We start from the raw sequence: 22,305 nt of genomic DNA on the forward strand, positions 1-22,305 counted from the left end.
GGGAGGGGGAGGGGGAGGGGGAGGGAGGAAGGAATCATGAAAACTGAAACAAATATATCAAAATATTTGACACGATGCAGTAAAGGGTCTTTAAAAATAAAAAAATTCTACTGTGGTGAACAATGCGAATTATTTACTAAAATCAATAACCCCACACTGGCTACATTGTGAATGTGTCCCAACTAAGATCAGAACATGTTTTCTAGTAGCCCTTGAACCTGCATCTTCTTCTGACAGCTCTCTTTTGTCTTGACACATTTGCCATTTTAAACATTTATTTTTCAGTTTTGCTGAAACACTGAAGGCTTTATGATCACCCTGGGAAAATACTGCAAGTCTTGCACAGCACAAGGACAGATAAACAAATGTTGAAAGCTTAATTGTGTAGCACTGTGCCCAGAGAACTGTGCTTTCTTCTTTGTATGTGGAATTATCTCTAGGAAGAGTCATCACTAAATCCTATTACTCTTCACCACATTTTATGATTGACTCCTCTGTATTTGCTGGCTTAGAAAAAGCCTCTTCTGCCATGAGTATTTTTTGGCTCCCCAAGTTCCCTGTTTAGAGACTTCCCCTGAAAATTATCTTTATATATGCACATTCAAGTCATTTAACTAATTTAGCTCACCCTTTCATTCATAATAGTCAAAAAGCTTAGAAAGCAGCAAATATGCCCATTATGTTTTATATCCTATGCCTTAGGATAAATTCAATGAGCAATGAATCATGGCATTTCAGAGCTGCATGCAATGTTCCTTAAAGCAGCCCACTGAAATCCTTAATTATGAAGGTGTTGGTAGAGAACTGGACAATGTGGAGGGAAGGAAGCTTTCTGATGGAGCTTTTGTAAAGAAGTTTTGAGATAACTGCCAAGATTAGATAGCAGCACCTCTGTACTGAGTGTGCAAATTTACAGTTAGCTTTTTTTTTTTCTTCCCTAGAAGCAAAGTTTCATAACTATTAATTTTAACAGGAGAAGGGCCACACACTGAATGGTAAAAACAAATTTTGAAATTTATTTGACTCGAACTCTGCTGGAAAAGAGTATCAAACGCAAACATAGCTTATGTTAGGGTTGCCAAATCTGGCAGCACCAGTAGCTGCAGCTCTTGTGACATCCTTCCCTACCTGCCCCACAGATGGGTCCATGCTTTAGTCCCACGACAGTAACTCTCAGGCCCCTACTTCTCTTCACTAGCTGGCTTAGTCCCTCTCCCAGGTCTGTCCGGTTGCTGCCTCCCACACCTCCTCTCCTACTTGCCAAATATTCTGGATTGATTTTTGCTGGTGAGTGAAGACTATATACGTGCACAGCAGGTAAAATTCCATGAATCATGGCACTTCAGAGTTGCATGCAATGGTCATTAATGCAGCCCACTGAAATCCTTAATTCCACCTGGTATACATGTACACAGGCTTCACTCGCAAGCAAATAGCAGTGTGGGGCTTGACTGGACTCACCACCCTCCTGTTTACACCTAATTGGCCCCCTTCATCTCCTTTTTCCTCTGTTATTCTGTCAGGGTTCCTCTGCTGCTCCCTGGGTATTTGTGTTTTCAGCAATGAGCCCTTAATCACACATCCTCACAGCTGAAAACCCCCAAAGTATTTGGATCTCCTCTCCAAATCCTGAGGCATCACAAAAGCCAACTTGCAAAGAGCAAAAGGGGAGTTCCCCAGATGAATCACTGAACTTGGATGATTTCTGTACTTAGATTAATCCATCGCTCAACTTTCAAAATCAGGCTAATTCACAGAATCTCGGTGTACACATCCTGTTCAGTTAGAATATTTACGGTACCATGGCCAATCTGGTCCTGGTTGGTTTAGCCACATTTTAAAGGTTTTTAATATGTTTTATCTGAATTGCACTCAAGAAGGGTGTATAACATTGCTCCTTAAACTACAAACCCTCATCAATTAATATAAAGGAAAGGTGAACACAATAGAAAATTTGAGGGGGAATGAAAACCCCACAGTCCACACACCTGAATCACAGCTGCAAGCACTAATCCCTAAATCCAAACATGTTTGTAATTATTCTTCTGACCAGGAGTTCCGACATAAAAACCCAGAAACACAGGACGGACCAGTTATTTAAGATGAGAGACTCTAAAGAGAGTAAATAGCTGAATCCCAGAGTAGCTCCCATGTCAAAACCACACGCTGATTCACTCGAGGTTTGTGTTCAGTGAGAGACGGTATTTAATTCTGCTTCCTGGGAGAAAACCGGTTTTAACTAAAAACTCCTCTGAATTTTTGGCTGAAACCCAGTAAGATACACTCCTTTCCAGAACTCCTAGTGTTATTTTATAGAAAAGACAGAAAGGCAGCCTCTGATCAGACATTACATCTGCTTTTCTCCTGCCCTTGCCAAATCTGCCCTGGCAATGAAGAGATGGGGAGAGTGCTGCCTTGGCCAGTGCTCCTCATCCCACTAAATTCTATTCCATAATCAAACTTTAAGGATTTTTCACATTTCTTCTCACTTTTCACTTTTTCTTTAATATAAGAACACAGCTTACATTTGTATCACAAGCTTTATTAATCTGTAGTATTGCTGCACGTATATATAACATTGTCAAGTTGTTCAGATGCCCGTCTTGTGTGGATGGAACTGGTTGCAAATAAAGCTTAAAAAAAAGTATTAATAAAGTAATATATCAGTCACACAGGAACTAATATAAATCAATATGAAGTCCTTTAAAAAAAAAAAAAAAAGAACACTGAAGAAGTTCACTTCAAGGGCAGAGCTAAGGTTACTGAGGTGCAGGACAGTGATAATTTTTCCACTGATGACACTTTGGTTTCTAGGAGATGGTACAACTGCAAGAAATCAAGAAAATACTGGGTCCCATTTACTTAGCTATAAAAACCTGTTCGTGTTTACCATTGTAACAGTAGGTCTTAATACAGACTCTCTTTATCTCCCAGTCTGTCAAGCAGAAATAATGTGACAGAAAGGATGAGCCTTGATAAAGGTACTCTGGTGTCACTAAAAATCTTCTATTCGATAATAACTTGACCACAAAAAAAGCTGAGAGGAATAAATCCTAGAACAGATGCATAAATGAGCAACAGCTGAGCCATATGAAATATAATAAAACACAGACTTGCAGGCACTGAAGATGGAAAAGACCTGTTAGGTCATCTAGTCCTAGCTTTTGCCAATTCAGAATTGTGCCCTACAGTGATGTGCTGAACTTTAAGGAAAAAAAAAAAAACAAAAAAAAAAACACACACAAAGGCTGCCAAAATCTTTTCAAGCCTATTACACTTGCTCCAGAATAGGGAAACAAAAAACCCAAACCTAATGAACAGGCTTCGAGTCATGGAGGACTCACAGTGCCAGGAAAACTTGATTGTATCCCCATCTCCTTACCAAACCCTGGTGAGGAAAAAAGGGTTAGCTTTCCAAAGTCTGGCGCATTTTCATACTGGATGACCACAGCTAAAAGCAGGCTAATCAGAACTGTAAATCACAGAGGCTGGCTTTGCCTTCAGGCACACTATGGGAACGTGGGTTCCTCTGCGAGCTATAAAAGGAATATTTATTGAGACTATAGACTTGAACTATTTGGAAGTGCCAAGTGAAGGTGTGTTCCTTCTAGACTGTTGCCTCTAGCATATGCTAATCTAGTAATGAAACAGTCTTTATGGTCCCCATGACTGGGTATTTGCTTACCACAGTGTTTTAGCCCTCAGCCTCCCCACGCCTACACCCATTTGTATCAGAGATGCTTTGTCTGGTTTGTACGACACTGGTAGTGCTAGAACGGCACGCTGAGTCTCTCCACCTTCAGAATGAGCATCAGGACTGGGAGTCCCGCATGTCCTGCAAATAAGGTGCCTGCCACCAGCCACCACCCAGCCCTAGGCACATAACTGTGCATCTTAGGGGACTGCCTAGAAATAGAATTATGTGTGTTGTCATCAGGGAATGGAGTCTTAGAGGGGACCAGGAATATCTTTCTTTGGCAGTGGAGACAAGACAGAAGAGGTGGCAAATGGGAAGAATCTGGGGAGGACAGCGTGAGACAACTGTCTGAGGGTAATAGGGTGAAACTGATGACCAGCAGACAAAAGCAACAGCTAAAAAAACACTGGCAGCAACTGCTGTAAGGAAAAAAAAACCGTCTACACATTGCACTCTCAATTCATCTATCTACAAGCATGGGCTTCAGGCCCAAGTAGATGAAATTGTTGGAGAAGTTTCTCTGTTTCCATCTCCCATGGAGGGCAGTAGGAGTAAATGGGACTTGAAAGCAACACTAAAGGCATGGAAGAGCCTGGACATCAATGGGGGAATCAGGTCAGCTTGATGAAAAAAAGAAAAATCACATCAACTCACTCATCTGAAAAAGTGAAAAGCACTTCTTTTTCTGAAGGATCCAACTCATAAAGGATCCAAAGCTCTTCCACTTTCATGAAAGCAAGGTTATTTTTATATTCCTAGCAAGTCACAAGTTTGTGTGTTTTTTCAAATTTTATAGTCTAATGTACTCAGAAAGTCATATTTAAAATGTGCCCTTGTGCAAACAATCAATACCATGTCTTACATAGGTTTCAAGTTCCACTCACAAGGCTCTACCCTGGCAGAGGACTTGAGCTGCCATCTCAACACCCAACAAAAACAGAAAATGTTTGGCCATTGGAGATATATGTACAAGACAAGACTTCAAATGTGTACTGGAGGACTGCGTTCCCTCAATGCTGTACACACATGGTCTACTAGATTTATGCTGCATTTGCTAAGCTTGCAAACACAGGTGAGAGTTTGACTTGCAATGTTTAGTAAACAACTCGTATAATTTTGCATCAAGATATTGGCTTCACATGAACTGACAGAAAGGAGAGTGCCACTTTCAAAGTCATTCCCATGTCTTCTATTCCATGCTTACTACATTGCAGCTCAAATCCAACCCAACAGCTCTCAGCAAAGCAAGAAAAAGGGGTATGTTAATGCATTCTCTCAGGCAGTGAAAATTGAACAGCTTTCATAAGTGACTTTCATTTTCATACCTTTTTTTCTTTCTTTTTTTTTTTTTTTTTTTTTTTACTATAATAAGATAATAAAATTTTCACTGGTGTAAATGATGTACAGGCAGAAATCCTTTTTGTACTCACCATGATTTGAGTGTCTCACGCAGTCATTCAGCACCGCGCTGAACTGCCTCTGAGCCTCTGGCTCCTGGAAGCAATAGTAGCTGTGTCGGGCGAATGGCTGCCACAGGTACACTGGGAACTCTCTAGGCAGCTGAACGAAGGGTTGAGCAACCTCCTTCTCGCTTGACCCTACACAAAACACATCTCAGCTTAGAATTTTCTGCTCTCTTGGGGGCTGGCTCTTTTTCTCTTCTATGACAGCACAGACAGAACTGTTAAAACAAGAGACCTTTGCTAGAGTTGAACAATGAATGTGACATGTCAAAATCAAAATTTAGAATCAGAGGTCCTGTCTTGATCCAAGTGGTTTGGGAAGTTTCAGTGGGACACAGCTAGGACCAGCAAACTCAGCTGGCATCAGCCACCTACCTCCCTGTTATACTGTAGCAGCTTGATGTCCTCTTGTTTTTATATTCAAGGTAGACAGAAGCTACATATTTTTGGTAAAATTTCAAGGAAAACTATGTCACTGGACTGTAACTGTTAGGGAAAAGGTTTTCATGGCAAATAAGTAAGATACTGGGCAACTCTGTGTCTTCACACAGAGACCATAAAGGAGCGTGCAGTTCTACAGCCCATGTAGAAACAAACTGCATTAAATTGTGAAGGAACATCAGCAGTTTCCCTGTGTCCAAGATTTTCAAACAGAGCTGCAACATGGCCTGACGGACTGTCACTTCAAGCCCTTGATGGTGAAGCAAAGAAAGCATAAAGTATCTGCAGTTGCAGCCTGACCTGAGTCACTGTGTGCAGGGGATACTGTACAATACCATTTAGAGATGAACAAATATAACTAATCTTGTCTCAGTGCTGTGCATCAAGAGCTAAAAGACGTTCATCTCAGCATTGCACAAAAGGGCAGAGAGGCTGTAAAAGAGTAACTGAGCCACTCTTTGCAGAGGGAGAGCCATGGGAAGGCCAAAGTGGCTTTGGGCTGCTCCACATTGCTCATCCCTGACTCCTCTGGAGCTGTGGTGACATGCTAAGGACACCTCTGGGCTCTGCTGCCCCATGCCAGCCTCTGACCATCCTATGCCAGTGGTACCATCTTGGGAAAAGGTGTACTGGGGACACCTCCCAGCACTCATAAGTCAAGTAGTATGAGACAGGACATCAAAACAAAACAAAACAAAAAAAAAACTTATCTACTTTTTGCCCCTATCCCTTTCCAAATTTGACTCTACAACATGGAGAGACCTGGTCCCTCAAACACTGAACTTTCTTCATCTTCAAGGACTGGAGTGGGGGCAGGCAGAATCCCAGCAGTTCCTGTCACAGAAACAACAAATCCAGCAACAGCAACCTTCCTGCCGTCTCTGTGGGACATATTATCAACTGTGAATCAACACAGGCAGCTGGCATCTAAAAATGGAACAAATAAACCAGGAATATGAACAAAGCCTGCAAACAATGGTAGTGTGGTTCCTGCTCCGCTTCTGCACAGCTTCCAAAGGGTTTGTGTAGGGATACTGGAAAAAAACACAGCCAGCGTTTCTTTGAACTTAGTTTGTGGCATCTTCTATGCTTGTCCACTTTGAAATTAGGATTTGACTCTGTGCATCTTTTGTTAATCTACTTTAAAGTCTAGCCTCAATGTCTGCCCAGAAGTGGCTTGTGTAAGAAAAAGAGCCTGAGGTTTGGCAGTTAAACTTTTACCAGGGCTTACCAACAGGATCTGGAAAATGTTTATCAGACAGTAAATTGTAATCTTCTTCTGAAGTCAGCACTTTGCCCCCTGCAGGAACAATATGATATTTAGGGCTGAGTCCTTTCAGGTAGGCCTGGAAAATCAAGACAGAGGGAGTCAAAACTGAGATTTAAGGAGAGGGAAAACACAAAATAACCATACCATTTACAAAGCTAATGCATGCATTCCCCAAATGAAGGAGGTTTTGTCAGACTGAATTTCAGATATATTCATCGCACGTGTCAAGTCTAAAACATCTTTAAGTAAAAAATGTATTTAAAAATATTCTCTCAATGCTTCTCAGCCATGGTGAAGAGTCAGGGACTGAAAGGAGGGGAAAAGGATGGGATTTTCTGCTAAGCTTTATTTGTTTGATTTGTCAGCCAGGGCTAGTTTGACTACAGCAGCCACATAACAAAAAGCCTCACTATACTAAGGCTTGAAGCAACCCAAAAATTTCTACTTAAAACCCAACCTGGTGACCTATTATAATGACATACAAAAAAGTGTTCTGTGATATTCAAAGGAAGGTTCAAAGTGCTGTGTGATTTGTGAATTTATGCAAATGTCTATGGCCAATGAAAGGTACTTCGTTGTACCCTCAGGCATCCCTATCAAGTTCCAGCCAATTCCACAAGGCTGAAGCAGCCTTTCTGGAGACAGCATCTCATCTATTACTGCTTAAAACAAAGACAGTAGCAGCAACAAATTCATCAGACCTTGGTCTTTTTGGGAGTGTAGAAGAACATAACAGGAAGGAGAGTTTACCTCTTTGGTCTCAAAGCAATCCACAGTGTAGTCATTTTTGATAACAACATATCTGTCCTTCCACTTCTTCAGGTCCTCAGCAAAATGCAGCAACTCTGTTTCATATAAGACTGTCCCAGCTTCTGCCTTTGGCTGCAAAGACAATTTTCTAGATTTGAAATGACTCTGTACTACTGGACATTTTGAAGCTTTTATTTCTGTAAGACTGCTACGAGGGCTTTTCAATCTTCAAATAAAATCTGGAGTAATGCACATCAGTTTGAACCAGGCAGATCCTACACGAACAATCAAATTCTTGTAGTTTGAGGTGATGAGGCAGCAGAGAAACTCTGCCTTTCAGCACTACCTTCAGATTTCTGAGGCAGAGATGTTCGTATGTACCTTTCAGTTGATATGCTGAATGTAAAATGACATAGATCACTATTGCCTACTTTCCAATATGCACTAAAATATTTCTTTGATGCAGCAAAGTTTTGTTACAAAACAGTCAATTATTTCACATTTCTTTGTAATACTTTTACACCTGTGCTCTTATAATTGGCACACGTTTTTGAAAGACACTGCTTTTCTATCACCGTACCCTCTACATCACATCTTTTCCCTACTCATTTCTAGAGCATCAGAAATCCATGATTTTGAACACAGCCAAAAAATTAGATTTAAACCTTCTTTATATTAAAGGTTGGTACTCCACATTTTCCTCTAATAAGGAGACTTTTGTCTCTCTTTTTCTCTTGTGCTCTAATAAAAAATCAGCTCTCTGTAGCTTATTTCACAGAGGGGATTATTATCATCTTCTTTAAAGAATCCTTTAACCATGGCTGAAAGGATTAATTGAGTTTCCTACCTAAATTTCTGCCCTAAACATACAATAGCTCTCCCAACATCCTTGCAAAACCTTGCAATCATTGGGAAACAACTAGTTTTGCCCAAGTGTACAACTCTACATTTATGAAATGCATACTTTGTACCAGAAACATGTTAAGGTTTTTCTCCTATGATGTCCTCCCAAAAGATGTACATTGTAAAACAGCCAAAACTAAGAAAAATTTTCAGAAATAAACTTTAAACCCACACCCAAGTACATCTTTTCCACCTAAAACTGAACCAAACCAAATCCAGCATCCACACTTGCAAATTTATTGCGTAAACTTGGGTGATACAAACAAAAGTACACATACAAAATGTCCTAGATACCCATTTATTAGGTATTTAAATTCTGTGTATTTACATAGAGAAACATCTAAATAACTTTGCAAGAATTATGGACTTGATTTTTAGAAGCTTTGAGTATCTGTACCGCCTATTAACATTACTTGAGGGCATTCAACACTGGGGAAACAAGAAAACCGAGCCCAGTTGGTAGCTAATATTCTTCCAGATCACGCTTTCCATACCTTACAACTACTAAATGGGTTATTTAAATAGTTAATGCATTAATTATTTCATGCAAGAGGGCAGAGCTGTATGGCAGCTTCTGGATGGGGCCAAGCCCACATGTCCTCCTACCTTGGTTTTGAGGAACTGTGACTGGGAGTCACGGTGCTGCTCCAGCTCATCCTGCACGTGCTTGCAGAAAGCCACGGTGTACTGGCGTTTGTAGTGTGGGCTGAAGTTTTTTATGACAGCTTCTGTTTTTCCTGAAGCAGAAATAAAGATTAACTACATTTAATATACATTAGCTCAGGAACTGTAACGCAGAACCAAAGCAGTTATCACCACCAACCTAAAATATTGTCCAACTGTACCAATGGCCACTTTTTGCACAGCAGGTCAGGAAACCCTCACGGAGGGTTCATTGCATTCAGCTGTTGTGATAACACAAGCACAGATTTTTTGATATATTTTTTTTTTAATTCTAGGAGTGACAGAAGTGGGCAAAACATACCCCAAATCCATTACTTTAAGTAAAGATGCTCTATGTCTCTCCCAGGAACATACTGCCACAGAGTCAGATGTTTGATAGCTGATAAGGTTTCCAAAGAAACACACACAATTGGTACTGGATAGTGCTTAGATATGTTACCCAAATTTATCACATAATCAGGTTTTAAAGCCAACTCATAGCTCTGACAAAGTATGGTTTCTAGGCTTGGGCACTGCAGCCCCTTCTTTGTTTTAATGTAAACAGATACTCAGTCACATCGCATGAAATATTAATCTTGTATTGTCTTGCTAAGATCAAGATCTCAGCAGCAGCAGTAGCAGCAGTAAACACATTGAGGGTCTAATTTCTGGAAATCTTACAGCAATTTACAAGTAATTAACTCATTAACCCTATCAAAGAAATAATAATGCTTTACAGACAGGGAAGTGAAGCTAAAAGTTAAAGTCACGTGTCCTTATGTGACTCTAAAGCAATGCAAAATCCCAAACCTGGACTACGATCTAGATTTCTGGAAGCACATCCTGGATACAGGAGACCAGCCTGGATACTGGAGACAGCCCATTTTTCTTTGTTTTAAGGAGCCCTGTGACAAAGGTTTCTTCTGAGCACAGGACACAGAAACATAATTTCACACCTCAAACGATTTTGACACTTTCAAAATTACATCTTATCCCACTTGGGGAAAAAAAAAAAAAAAAAGACAAAAATAGGTAGTTCCCAAGCCTTCTATATGCATGGGTTTCCAAACCATGACCGACATTCAGCACTCCTGAAGGGTGAAACGGGAACCAGCAAGAACCAAGGCAGTGCTCAGGGTCTGGACCACCTGCCCCCTGTGGTGATGTACCCAGACAGACCAACGCTCCCAGCCACCCACCAGGCAGCCACCTAAAAGGATTCCTTGCAGGGGGTGGTTCATGATGTTCCTGTATTTTATACAACAGGCTGTAAGTATGGAGCAGCTATGACGAACTCATAGAAAGGTCTTGTCATATTCGCTGTTTCAAGCACATAACCACAGTCCTTCTAAAGTAATCATGAAAAATTTCCAGTGTTACTATGGATTTTATTGCCATTTCTCACACACACAAACACATACACCTAAAGGGAGTTTATATACCCTCACAGTTCCCAGGATGTCCATGCATTTTGTCATCTCAAATAATTTTAAAGATCAAAACAAATACGGTTAAAGAAAGGAAAGCTGTGGATGACTGTAAGTGCATGGAATGTTCTGGTGTACTGGGTGTTATGGTCCAAGACCTAACAGTTCTGGCTCCATTATTTCCATTTACAAATCCAACCTGAGTGGCTGAGACTGCCAAGGGAAAATAGCTAGTTTGCTAAGGAGTTCACAGAGACAGGCAATAACAAAAGATTTAGGGAAGTATAACCCGGTAAGGGAGTCTCTTATAAAGTCTGCCCATTCTGTAACTTCCAAACAGTTGCAATTGCATCCGTGTTATCTCCAGGTTATCTCCAAGCCCCACAGCTCTCCTGCCTGCAGCCTTTGAGGAGGCCTCTGCAGGGACGTGCTAAGTTGTCAGGTATGTGAGTTTCTCACAAATTCAGCTGTGGGACAGACCTAAATCAGCATCTAGACTCCAACCCTCCAGCTTTACGCGACCAGATTTGTTGAGATTAGTAATTATAGGATGTGCTCACATATAATAGCAGGATATCAGTGCTGCTGAAGCACAACATCCCTACCCATCTGACAGCCTTTTAAAACCAGCCTGCTTTGGGCAGAGGCATAAACTTATTCTCCAAATAAGGACAAGGCTTCCCAAAACCTTCTTTACAGCATACTTTTTTTAATTCACAAAGTGGACGGTCCCTGCCAGCAGTAGGATGTTGTAGGATGTTGTTGGCCCCAGCCCCAGTGGAGTTTCCTGCTCAGGCCACTGGCAGGGTTTGCCCCTGTTTTCCACCCTGGCTTTTTCTTCTCCAGCTTTTAGTGGCCTCTTAATCTGTTACAGAGGGCTCTGGGACGCTGGACATCACTTGACTCTGTAAGTCCCTACTGCCTGCATCCTGCAGTAAAAATTTTTAGAGGAAATGAGACAAGGACAAAATTCTGGTGTTAGAATAACACCCAACAATCACAGGAAATACCTGTAATTTTGGCAAAGGCTTTCAATTATGGCTAAATCGATGCAGAAGGGTGATTCCTAAGCATAAATATGTCTTAGATTAGCTTACAGTATCATGGCCCAAAAGAAAGGAACTAAGCAATTCACAATATATATACTAAGAAGTATGACATTAATGCAATTTTTCTGTGCAGAATATTATCAATCAAAATAATGACTCAAGGAGCAAATGTTTCATGCTGTTTCTTCTAGTCCTGGCACCACTATTTGCAAAGGATCATAGTATTAAAAATGCTTTTGAGACTACATGGAAAGTTTTTTCGATGAGCTTGTGAATGCCACTTGAACTGTTGAGGACCTGACCCTACAGCATTTGGATCCACAGGAACTGCAACACAAGCTGCAGGCGGGAAGAGCAGCAGACCCTTGATCCATTGTTTGCCAGTGGATCTTTAAATGTTTTGGTTTACAGAAGATAAAAATATGCTATCTGAAAATAAACATGATGGAAACAGCAATGAGTACTAGAATCTCTTCCCATGAGATGATAACATGGGGCAACTCAAGATAAAATACTCTAGGACTGCTGAAAAATGAGTTCCCCTCATTCTTTTCCAAATTTAGTGTGGCTTTCTTAGTCTGAGCTGTTTATATGAAGCAAGGCCAACTTTCCCAGTTGGCTGGGCTGGCAACGGCACAACTCCAGCCTGTGTAAACGCGCTCTGTATCCAGCAGCAAAATGGGCATTTCTCCTCAGAGAATACAAAATTAGATCACCTCCAGTAGAAGCCTGCATGCAACCAGAACTATGAGCAGAAGACAACAGCGATAGGGGGTGAAGGACTTCTGTCAAAGGGCCTGTGCTTGCGGATGCTCACCCTCTGCTGAGGGTTCAGATCTTGCTAGAGAACGAACCCTCCTATCGCTTCACGCTGCACCTCCTGCTTTACAGCACCGTTCCTGCACTCAGTCCAGTAATTTAGCCCACATTACATTGCGTCTTTGAAGCACAGAAACAGATGTTGTTGCACTCGGAAGCATGAAGCATTGCTGGTTGCCCCCTGAGTCACTCCCAGCCACAGGGCTGTGGCCATGTGGGAGCCAGGAAGGGGCAGAGACGAGAGCTGGCTGCCAGGGCTGCCACTGCCCCTCAGCACCAGCATCTGGCACCAGGGTGCTGCCAGGACCCTTCTTCTTTGCAGCATGACTGCTTCTGAGAGGGGCTTTCAAAAAACGAGTCCCTCTGGAGGGTGGGGAGATTTATCTTCTTAAACCATTTAAGCCCTCTGGAAAATATACTTTGTGCCCCATGGGACAGCAACTTTAAAAATCCTTAGATTATTTGCTGTATAAAAGCAAAGCCTAGACAAAATAAAACATAAAAGAAACAATAACTACTGTACTTGGTGAGTGCCCAGCACTTCAAACTACTGTGAAGTGCTGAGACAGACTGGGAACGACCGACACTCTCCTTGTGCTTCTTCCACAAGCTTGCAAGCAGAGCTGCCAGAAGAAAACCTAAAAGGATGAGGTGACCATACAAACATTCACCGTCCAGGCGTGCAAACCACAGCCAGGGATGTGCTGGCTCTTCCTACCACGTACCTTAACGATACTCAGTGAGTTCGGTAGTGAGCTTAAAAATTACTGCTATACATACATATACACACCTATATAAGAAAACAGAAAATCTTTTCCTAGCCCATCAGGGTAGCAGTGAAATGAGTTTAGAAAATAATTTCTGACTTCACCTCAAGGGACAATTCCATCCTACATCCAAGATAAATACAACCGTTGACTGAGATAATGTCTAAAATCTGTGATGTTTTTACTTGAGCTCTGTGACTTGGCAAAGCTAGATTTCAGTATTAGCAGCTCTGAAACATGTCAGATGCTTGCTGTGTAGAGGGAGAAACAGCCTCCGCTTCTCCTGCCCCTGCAATACCATACTCACCATCACCTGTTAAATACATCTGGGAACCACAAAAGCCATGAAAGTGATCGAGATACCTTCTTTAACAGTGCCTACCAGCTTCCAGTGCTCTGGGACTTGTAATAGTGTCATGGAAATTACCACGGATTCCCTCTTTTCTGTGGTCTTTCTCATGCAGTACTGATGGCACCACCTAGAAGTTACATCTGACTAACTCCAAGCGCTCCTAGGCTTCGACCTACATGTAAAGGGAGGCAACACAAAATATTCTCTTTGTTGCTGAAAGCATACCTTGGTTTGATCTTTATTTATAGAAATAGCATTCCGATTAGTCGTGAGCCATTTAATATCTGTTATGAAAAAAGAGATGACAGACACAAACACCATGTTCTGCTTTGGGTGAATCACAACTCTGCAGGTTTGTTTGTGCCTGTTCAGCCAAACCAAGAAGCTCCCTAGCGGAGCCACCCCTTCGCCGATGCAGACACACTGTAAAGTGCTGTTCGCACCTGATAAAATATTGAAACACAATATTTATGGTCAGCCTTGTTTTGTATTTATGGAGACTACTCTCGTAAAAAATGTATAATGCTGCAACCACATCAGTGTGCACACAGATCCCCGAACTGTCCACCTGGAATGCAGATGCTGAATTGCAATGGTAAAATTCCAGCTAGTCACCCAAAACTAAAGCCATAGGATAGAATAATACCCCAGATTATCCTCTTCCTAAATCTCAGCACATAAGCACTACATAAGCACTCTTTGGGTGCTTAGCCCATGTTCTCTATGTGTTACAAAACAAAACAACAAAACAAACAAACAAACAAAAAATATTTCTTTGCAGCTCTGCCTGTTGAGGCTGTGGGTGTGGAATTTGTGCTCCACCAAAAGTTAAGCTCCTCTCTCTGGGCAAGCTAAACAAACACATTTGTGAGTTCATGATCCACAGCAAAGGAAGAGCCAAACATAACAGGCTCTGTTCCAGCCTCGCTGATCTCCCTTTCTACAGCTTGAGTACATAGCTCTTTACTGAGTGCTCTGTAAAGCACGGCTGGATTTTATACTGAGTTGCATAATGACGACAGATTTCAATAGGTTTATACACCTGTAATGTTCTTCTTATGCAACTTCATGAGCATCTTGTATTCCAGAGAGACAGAGCTGAGTGAGTCAGACCCCACAGACTCTACAAAAAAGGCTCTTTTTCCCAATAGCAAGAGCAGCTTGTGATTTAATTACGGATTCTCCCATTTCTGAATACTGTCTCCTCGTTGTTAAAAATACAGAAAAAAATACAGAGCACTAATCCTGCTTAAAGTTGTTTCATCTACGAAGTCACACTGAAAGGTTGATTCCTACAGACACATTTCCCTCCCGGACCTGGATCAAGAAAATTCTTCTTGGGAAATTCACAGAAAGGACACAGACAGACAGCAAATCACACCTTTGATCTGCTGCTACCCATCATTAACAGCCCGCCTTCCACGCCTTCACAAGCTTCTGCTAAAACCTGAAATTCTCTTGAAGGTATTTCCATTGCAATCACATTGTTTCCACACTATGCCTTTCTCAAGAAGCACACAAGTCCCTCCTTCACATGCTGCAAGTGTATTTTCTTTGAGGCCAGCTGCTGTAAGATGGAAATGCCCAGAGAAATAGATTTTAGCATCAATCTGTAATGGCAGAGCAACTGGCTGTTTCCGTGAGGCGTACACGATACGGACATCAGTTTCTCCAGAACTGCTGAACAGCAAGTGGTGGGGTGGTCTGGGAGCTCTGCATCACCCCTACCATCAAATCATCATTTAGGGGATAGACGACATTTCACGAGCTGCCCTTGCATTTCTGTCAGATTGAGAAAAAAAAACACAATAGGCATAAATTACATAAAGGCCAAGGCTTGTGGTTAATCAGGCAGAAATGAGCTCAACGTGAACCAAAGTTTGATTAACACCGTGTCAGAGGAGCTTATCATTAAAGTTGCTGAAATTTATACTTTATTGGTAATGAGGTTAGAAGCAGCACAGCTATGTCTAGAAACAGTTACGCATGGTCAAATTCAACAGGAGCAAGATCTGACACTCCTTTATTTAGAGGCTTATTTCGCAGACACCAGAAGAACTAGGGATTTAACAAAACAAATGAACCTAATCTAGTTCTTGGGGGCCACGAGAAGCTAAAATATGCTCTGTATTAAGCTAATTTGGTGAAGGTCAATGGTTTTAAAGCTTTGTTTTGTTTGTTTGTGTGTGTGTTTTTAACCTCCATGAGCCACAGGCCGAACCACTAAATGGACACCAAAGGCATCTTAAACAGCTTTCTTCAGCCTGGATCGCAGCATCACAGTACATGTTACAGCAGTTGTACAAGAACATTTTTTGGGAACGTTTAAACAGCTTTCCGAAAACATAAGCCAGTGCCACATCACCCTTTAAATCAGGATGCTGTATCCCCTCTTCCCTCCCCTGCGGGTGACAGGCGTTGCAGCCACTTACTTCACTGCCCAGCCATCCACAAGATAAAATAATGGAAAACTTGCTCATGTCAGAGATACAGATAACAGAAGCAACCATCTTCACAAAATACTAATTGAAGAGTTTTCCAAATATATGGACGCTGCTGTAGACATGCAGGCCTGCACAAGGTTAATCCTGTGCAATGCAACATGCTCATACAGATCAAGGAGATGCTAGTGCTTACGTCTTCATGATTTTGCCAAAATTGTGCCATAGCAGTCAGCTCTATTCAAAGTCATTCAAAGGCCTATAGGATACTCTGAGTGCACAAACAAGTCTTACCATGCAGCTTCTTGTTTATGCTGAGATTGCCCTATGTGACTCTTAAAGTTCCCTTTATTCCCTCTATTCACCGTAGCTCTGCTCACCACTAGTCCAGTCTGAGTCAACCCAAACGGCCTTCTCAGGATACTGGCTCTTCCATTTGTGCATCACTTTTTAAGTGCTGTAGCGAAAGGCCATTATCCCAAATTAATATTTTGTTCCATTACACGTGGATTTTAAGAGAAGAATCATGGTACCAGTGGTTCCCATCTCCTTGCAGTTTTTCTCACTGAATTGTAAGGCATTTTGTTCTCTTTTGCTTCCATGTACACTGAAAATGAATAAATGTCATGGATTGCAAAGAACTGTATCTAAGCCTACATGCAAAAAAAAAAAAAAAAAAAAAAAAAAAAAAAAAAAGTAAAAATATATCAGGATTCACCTCTGAACTAAATTACACACAGGGCTCAAAGTAGAGGCATTTATTTTTTGACAGCTTTTGAAACGTCACAGCCCAGTCTCTTAATTTTACCACAGGAAATAACTGCAGCCATAGAGCAGCTCCTTGCCATTCCGAACCCCAAAAGACCAACAGGTTCAACACACAGGTTCCTGAAGCCACTGACCTACAGACCAAGCCACATACATTTTAGGTCAGTGGTGCACCAGCTGGGGCCCGTTTCCAGCTTTGTGTGGTGTCCTTAGCTTGTGCCAACAGCTTGCCAGTGGGCCCTTCCCCTCAGAGAGAAGATGGGATGTGAACTGGTGATGGCTCAAGCTTCAGGCGTGAACCAGAAGGATGCCCCATTACTGAAACCTGCCCAGGGGATGACCTCCATAGCAAGCAGCCCCACGATGCACAGGATGGTCAGCAAAAAGTGAGGATGTGCACCAGGAGAAGGCACCTTCGTGGTGCAGAGCGGGTGCCGCAGACTGCCTCCTTCCCACTTCCAGTGTAGAGGCTTGCAGAAGTCTTTCTGCAGCAACCTCTCGAGCATCCTCCTCTTGTGGTCTTTCAACACATTGCTTTCTCAGTAAATGCGTATTTTTAAAATTGGATCTCTGCTAGAGCTCTCCAGGAAGTTCTTCTAAGTCGAAACCACAGTGATAGCTGTGCTGCAGACTTTATTAACCAGAGAGGGGAAAAATAACAGATGTGTATTTCAAACAGCAAGGGAGATAGAAGTAGTCATCCCTAGCTGACAACGTAGGCTGTTATATGGAAAAAAAGGCAACTTCCTGTGAAAAGCAAGAATCAACTTAGTGCTCTGCTCCCTTTCTTAAAATGGACAAACTAATATATATATATATATATATACATATACATATATGTATATATATATATAATCTCAATCATGACACCATGATTGTGCTGGCAATAAAGATGCTACAGCAGGAATTGTCCAAGGCTGGCACAACCTACACAAAAAAACAAATGCTTCACAGCACTATGCTGTAAGGTGCAGTTATGTGATCCCAGAAAATATTCTGTGTGCTTGCCGGAATTACTTACTCTGAGTAATCTGTTTTGTATCTGCATTAAACATATTGAGAAAGGTATTTTCATTATACCATACATACATATGCACATTCAGCACTGCAGAATAGTGACCAGTGTGGACTGGTGGTTTTCAGCTGGAGAAATGAATCAGCAGAGAAATGTTTCTTAGTTCTGGCACTTCTAAGTGATTTTCCCCAATATCTGATTAATCTTTCTGTGCCTCATCTAACCCAAACTAGACAAATTCTCCTTGCTGATAGTCTGTTGTCATGTTTAGAAAAACAATGTCCTTAAACACATTTGCTAAATCCTGAGAAATAAATGGATAAAAAACTGATGCCATGAAAAATATTGCATTCACTCTGAAAGAAAAACTTCCAAGTATTATAGCAAGCACCTTTCATGCAACTAATAGCCTGCCCTTTTACAAACAAACCCTTCTCTGCTCCTCTGCAGAAGATAATATTGTCCAGCCAGGTCAACCACATGATTCACTGCATTTTTATTTCTGCAAAACAGACGGGAAGAAGCGTTGGAGCCTCGTCTGGTGCTCAGAGGGAAGGAGGCTCCTTCCCACTGCCGTAAGATAGCATCAGTTCAGGTTAAGAGTCTAGGAAAAAGGTGTGCAATTACTACACAAACCTGCTCACCAAACCCCATGTACAACAGCCTCTTTTTCTCTGCATATTACAGACATGAGAGGGAAATTACAGTTCTGTTATACTAAAAGGCTTCCAAACAAGCTTTACAGTTCAAGTTAGTTTAGAAACACCAAGAATACTATTTATTACTGTGGTACCAGAACATTAACCGCCCAGACTCAGGGTTCTTCAGAGCTAAGGAAATGTCTGGTTAGTTGTGAGCTTGTGTTGATGCTCAGCTAAAAATGGAGACCATGAACAATGTCCTCTTACACTTCAAAACAACCTCTGTGTGAATGAGTATTTCTGTTTTTCTCTTTTGCTCTCATTTTACTCATCAGGCTCTGCTCAGCTGCAGCAGCTGCTCACTGCTCCAGTCTCAGTTTGGGTTAGGTCCATCTGTGAAATGGGTGCAAAAGCAACAGAATTGGCTGCAATAGAGCCAAGCAAGTTTTCCCTTCAAAACCAATACAGCTGCTCTAAAAGCCCCTGCTAAATAAAGTCCAGGGACAATCCATTGGCAGAAGCAGACAAAATAAGACAAAAGGATTTGAAAAGAAAATAAGAGAACAAGCAAAGAGAAGACAGGAGATAGCCCTCTGGCTGTCTGGGGCTTCTGAACATGGGAGACCTGTCAGTGGCCTCCTTTTGCCTTTATTCTCCCACACAAAGTTATGCAAGATTCCAGTATTTCCAAAGCACTGTAAGAGAAGGTATCAAAATGATCGAAATATTTAGTGGGTTTTGTTTGTTTTCTTTTTTTTTTTTTTTTTTTTTTTTCCCAAAGCTCAAAGGACCCATTAAATTTAATTTATCGTTCCTTACTTGGCAGAGTTTATGCCTCTGATTCTTCTGGATTAAAACTGGTATCCAATTAATAAACATACACCTGCTGTCAAATTCAGAATTAATTCCAGAAGAAGGATTCGAGTAAAAACCAAAGCAACACTCAACTTTCCACAGTTGCAGAAGTATCAAAGATAAAAGATTGCCTTCATGTTCACCAGATCTGTTCTTCCTATAACCAGCCACTGCCAGCAATCCAGAGCATCACAGGTAGAAGAAATGCTCCCAGATTACAAGGCCATACATTAAGGGAATGTAACAAAAAAGGAAAAGGACTGTGTTCAGAAAGATTTTGATGGAAAAATAACAGAGGACAAATACAAAGCCAAACCTTTATCTTAGAGTCACTCTTGTGCAAATGTTGGGCTTTAAGGTCTAATTACTCCTTGCCCCAGCAAACTGTTGAAGAGTATTTATTTCCTTTCTCAGACTTCTTTTTTTAGCTGTGATTCAGAGAGACAGCAGAACCCCACAGAGTGTGTGACTGCAACTCACAGGAGGACATTGCTCTGGTGTTGCTGGCTGTGAAGGGATGGTGGTGGCATGCAGCTCCACAGGTAGTGTCTCCAAGTCATCTCTTCTCCTCCGTGCAGCTGATTTCACAAAATCCCCACTTACAGATGTGGAAGCAAGCTTGGAGGGGTTACAGCCCAGCCACTTGACATTCTGCCAAGTGGTATACATACTTCTTCTTCCACCTGGACACGTTTCAGTTTCTCACGTGTTCATGAAAGGATCGCTGGGAAGACAATGGGGTTAGTGCTGGTGTTTGTTTGGTTTCTTTTTCCATTTCTAAGAAGACTTCCTGGGAAGAATCAACAGTCAGCTATTGTATCTCTCACTTCACATGTGTTTAAGTCTCCTTGGCTGCTCAGTTCTTTCGCCTCAAAGTTTCAATGCTCCTTCCTTTTTTTTTTTTTTTTTAATTTAAAAAAAGTTTCCTCATTTCCTCTCCATTTATCTTTCACATTCAGAAGTGCTTGTGACAACTCAACACAACTTGAAAGGAAAAAAACAAATCAAAACCACCTTCTTCCAGCACTGTGTTTGTACAGTAGGACCACGTGAGCTTCTAGGCTTAGAAAAACAGCCGGTCAGGTTATTATTAGGAAGAGGAAATTCACTCCCAAGGAGATAATTGGAAATGGTCTGGCAGGTGAGTGCTCTCCTGCAGGTTCACAGTAACCCTGCACCCCTTGAGATCTTCAGCGGGACCTCCATGCACTGACATACCAAAGTACTTGCCCACATGCCACAGCCTGGAGCAACACATATATCTAAATGTTCAACATTTTCAGGCCAGGCAGCAAAACTAGAACGCGTTAAAATGGCCTGCTTTCATACCTACAGGTGTCTTCGGTGGTGATACCTCAGTTAGCGCACTAGCAGTCTACCTTTGGTGTTCTTGCCTTTGTATGATTAATTTTACAGCTCTGGCTTTTTAAGTCGCAGTTCTCCCATCATGTCTCTGTTAAGTGCTCCCCCGTCGACCCTATCTGAGTTACTATCAACATGGATACTTCTCCTCTTGGAGGGGAACATTGTCTTCTGTTTTGTTTGTCCACATCAATCTTTCTGTGCTTTGTAAAGTGTTTTACTTAGGGGACTAAGGGGGAAAAAAAAAAAAAAAAAAAAAAAAAACACCTCTGGAAGACTCTCCTATTCCTTACCACTACTCCTAAAAATCTCTTCGTTTCTCTACTAGACAGTGCAATCCTCTCTTCTGATCAGTCATGTAGTAGCAAATCTTTGTACACCATGACATTACTTCTTCACTCTTTACCCTTTCAGGCCCTGCTGCGTGATTATTCCACCAACAGCTTCACCACAGGTTTTACATAAAGCCAGCAGCTTCATGCAAATGAGCCAGCTCTCGGTTAACTAAAAAGCCGAACAGTGAAAAGGAATACTGAATAAGAGTAACAAGCCAAGAATTTTGGAAAGCTTTTTAATGAAAAGATCACCAATATGACTCATGAATTCTTCGTAATTTCCAATGCAAAAACATGGCTGTTAGGAAAGACAGTGTTGAAAAAGTGCATGTTATGGTCTCTACTTTAAATGGAGCTTGATGAGCAAAGTCAGGCTGAATCTTCTGGCTTCAAAAATTTGCTTTTACAGTGGGTCAACGATTTTTACTTTCCTGTTTCAGAAATTCAGAGGTCAGGACAACACAAGCCTCAGATTTAACATAAACGTTTCCGCTTTTGCATGCAGGATGTCCCTCACAAAACGTGTGCCCCAGCTAACAACCACTAACTACAGTCTAGGAGATGCAAGTCTTCTTACAAGTTCCTTTGAATCAGTAACAAGTTCAGGTCCATATAATTACCTCGTTTTTAGAATTATCTCTGTCACTAACAGGATACTACTATATTTGATTGAAGATTCAAAGATATTTCTGGAAAATTACTTCTGGTGCCACTGGTGTGAAGCAACTCCTCATGTTTTCAGAACTGCTGGATACCAGCAACCTCCTGAGAGGTGGGTGCTTAGCACCTCCAGAACCATACCATATGTTTAAATGCCAAAGGAAGTTCTAAAATTTTAATTTTTGCATGGATCTATTAAAAATATCTGCTTAGTGTTTTTCAGAAGAACCTTCTGTGACAAAAAGTTAATGCATCAAATTTTGTCTCATTCAAGAACAACTAGTACAGAGCAATGGGAACAAAGTTGGAGTAGATAATCCAGCCCTGGCATTAAACTGAACAGATAGCTAACATGCCTTTTCCATTCTTCACTTCCTAGGGCTCCTCTTGTTTGTAGAATGCTGTATCTTGAAATCAAACAAACAAAGAAAAAGAATTATAGGAAGTAAAGAAACACATAAGATACAAAAAAGTAAAACTGTTTCACTAACCTGCACTTCACTGTGTTTTCTTTTTTCTTAAGTTATTTAAATAAAAATAAAAGTCTTTTAAATGCATTAGAACTATCATTTTTGCAAAACTGCTCTGGAAAGCTCATTTTTTAAACATACAGTCTTCTTTGCTTGT

General features: G+C 41.3%; 1 protein-coding gene across 1 annotated transcript in view; it reads right to left on the reverse strand.

Moving 5' to 3' along the window:
* Window positions 1–22,305, reverse strand: part of NIBAN1 (niban apoptosis regulator 1) — a 65,303-nt gene that overhangs the window by 29,507 nt on the left and 13,491 nt on the right. The window contains exons 2-5 of the mRNA XM_032191963.1: window positions 9,131–9,261; window positions 7,622–7,753; window positions 6,833–6,947; window positions 5,128–5,295 (exon numbers count right to left, since the gene is read on the reverse strand). Of these exons, the coding sequence (XP_032047854.1) occupies window positions 5,128–5,295; window positions 6,833–6,947; window positions 7,622–7,753; window positions 9,131–9,261 (546 nt within the window). The remainder of the gene's footprint in view (window positions 1–5,127; window positions 5,296–6,832; window positions 6,948–7,621; window positions 7,754–9,130; window positions 9,262–22,305) is intronic.

The sequence above is a fragment of the Aythya fuligula genome, chromosome 8 (assembly GCF_009819795.1).
Source record: "Aythya fuligula isolate bAytFul2 chromosome 8, bAytFul2.pri, whole genome shotgun sequence".
Taxonomy (NCBI): domain Eukaryota; kingdom Metazoa; phylum Chordata; class Aves; order Anseriformes; family Anatidae; genus Aythya; species Aythya fuligula.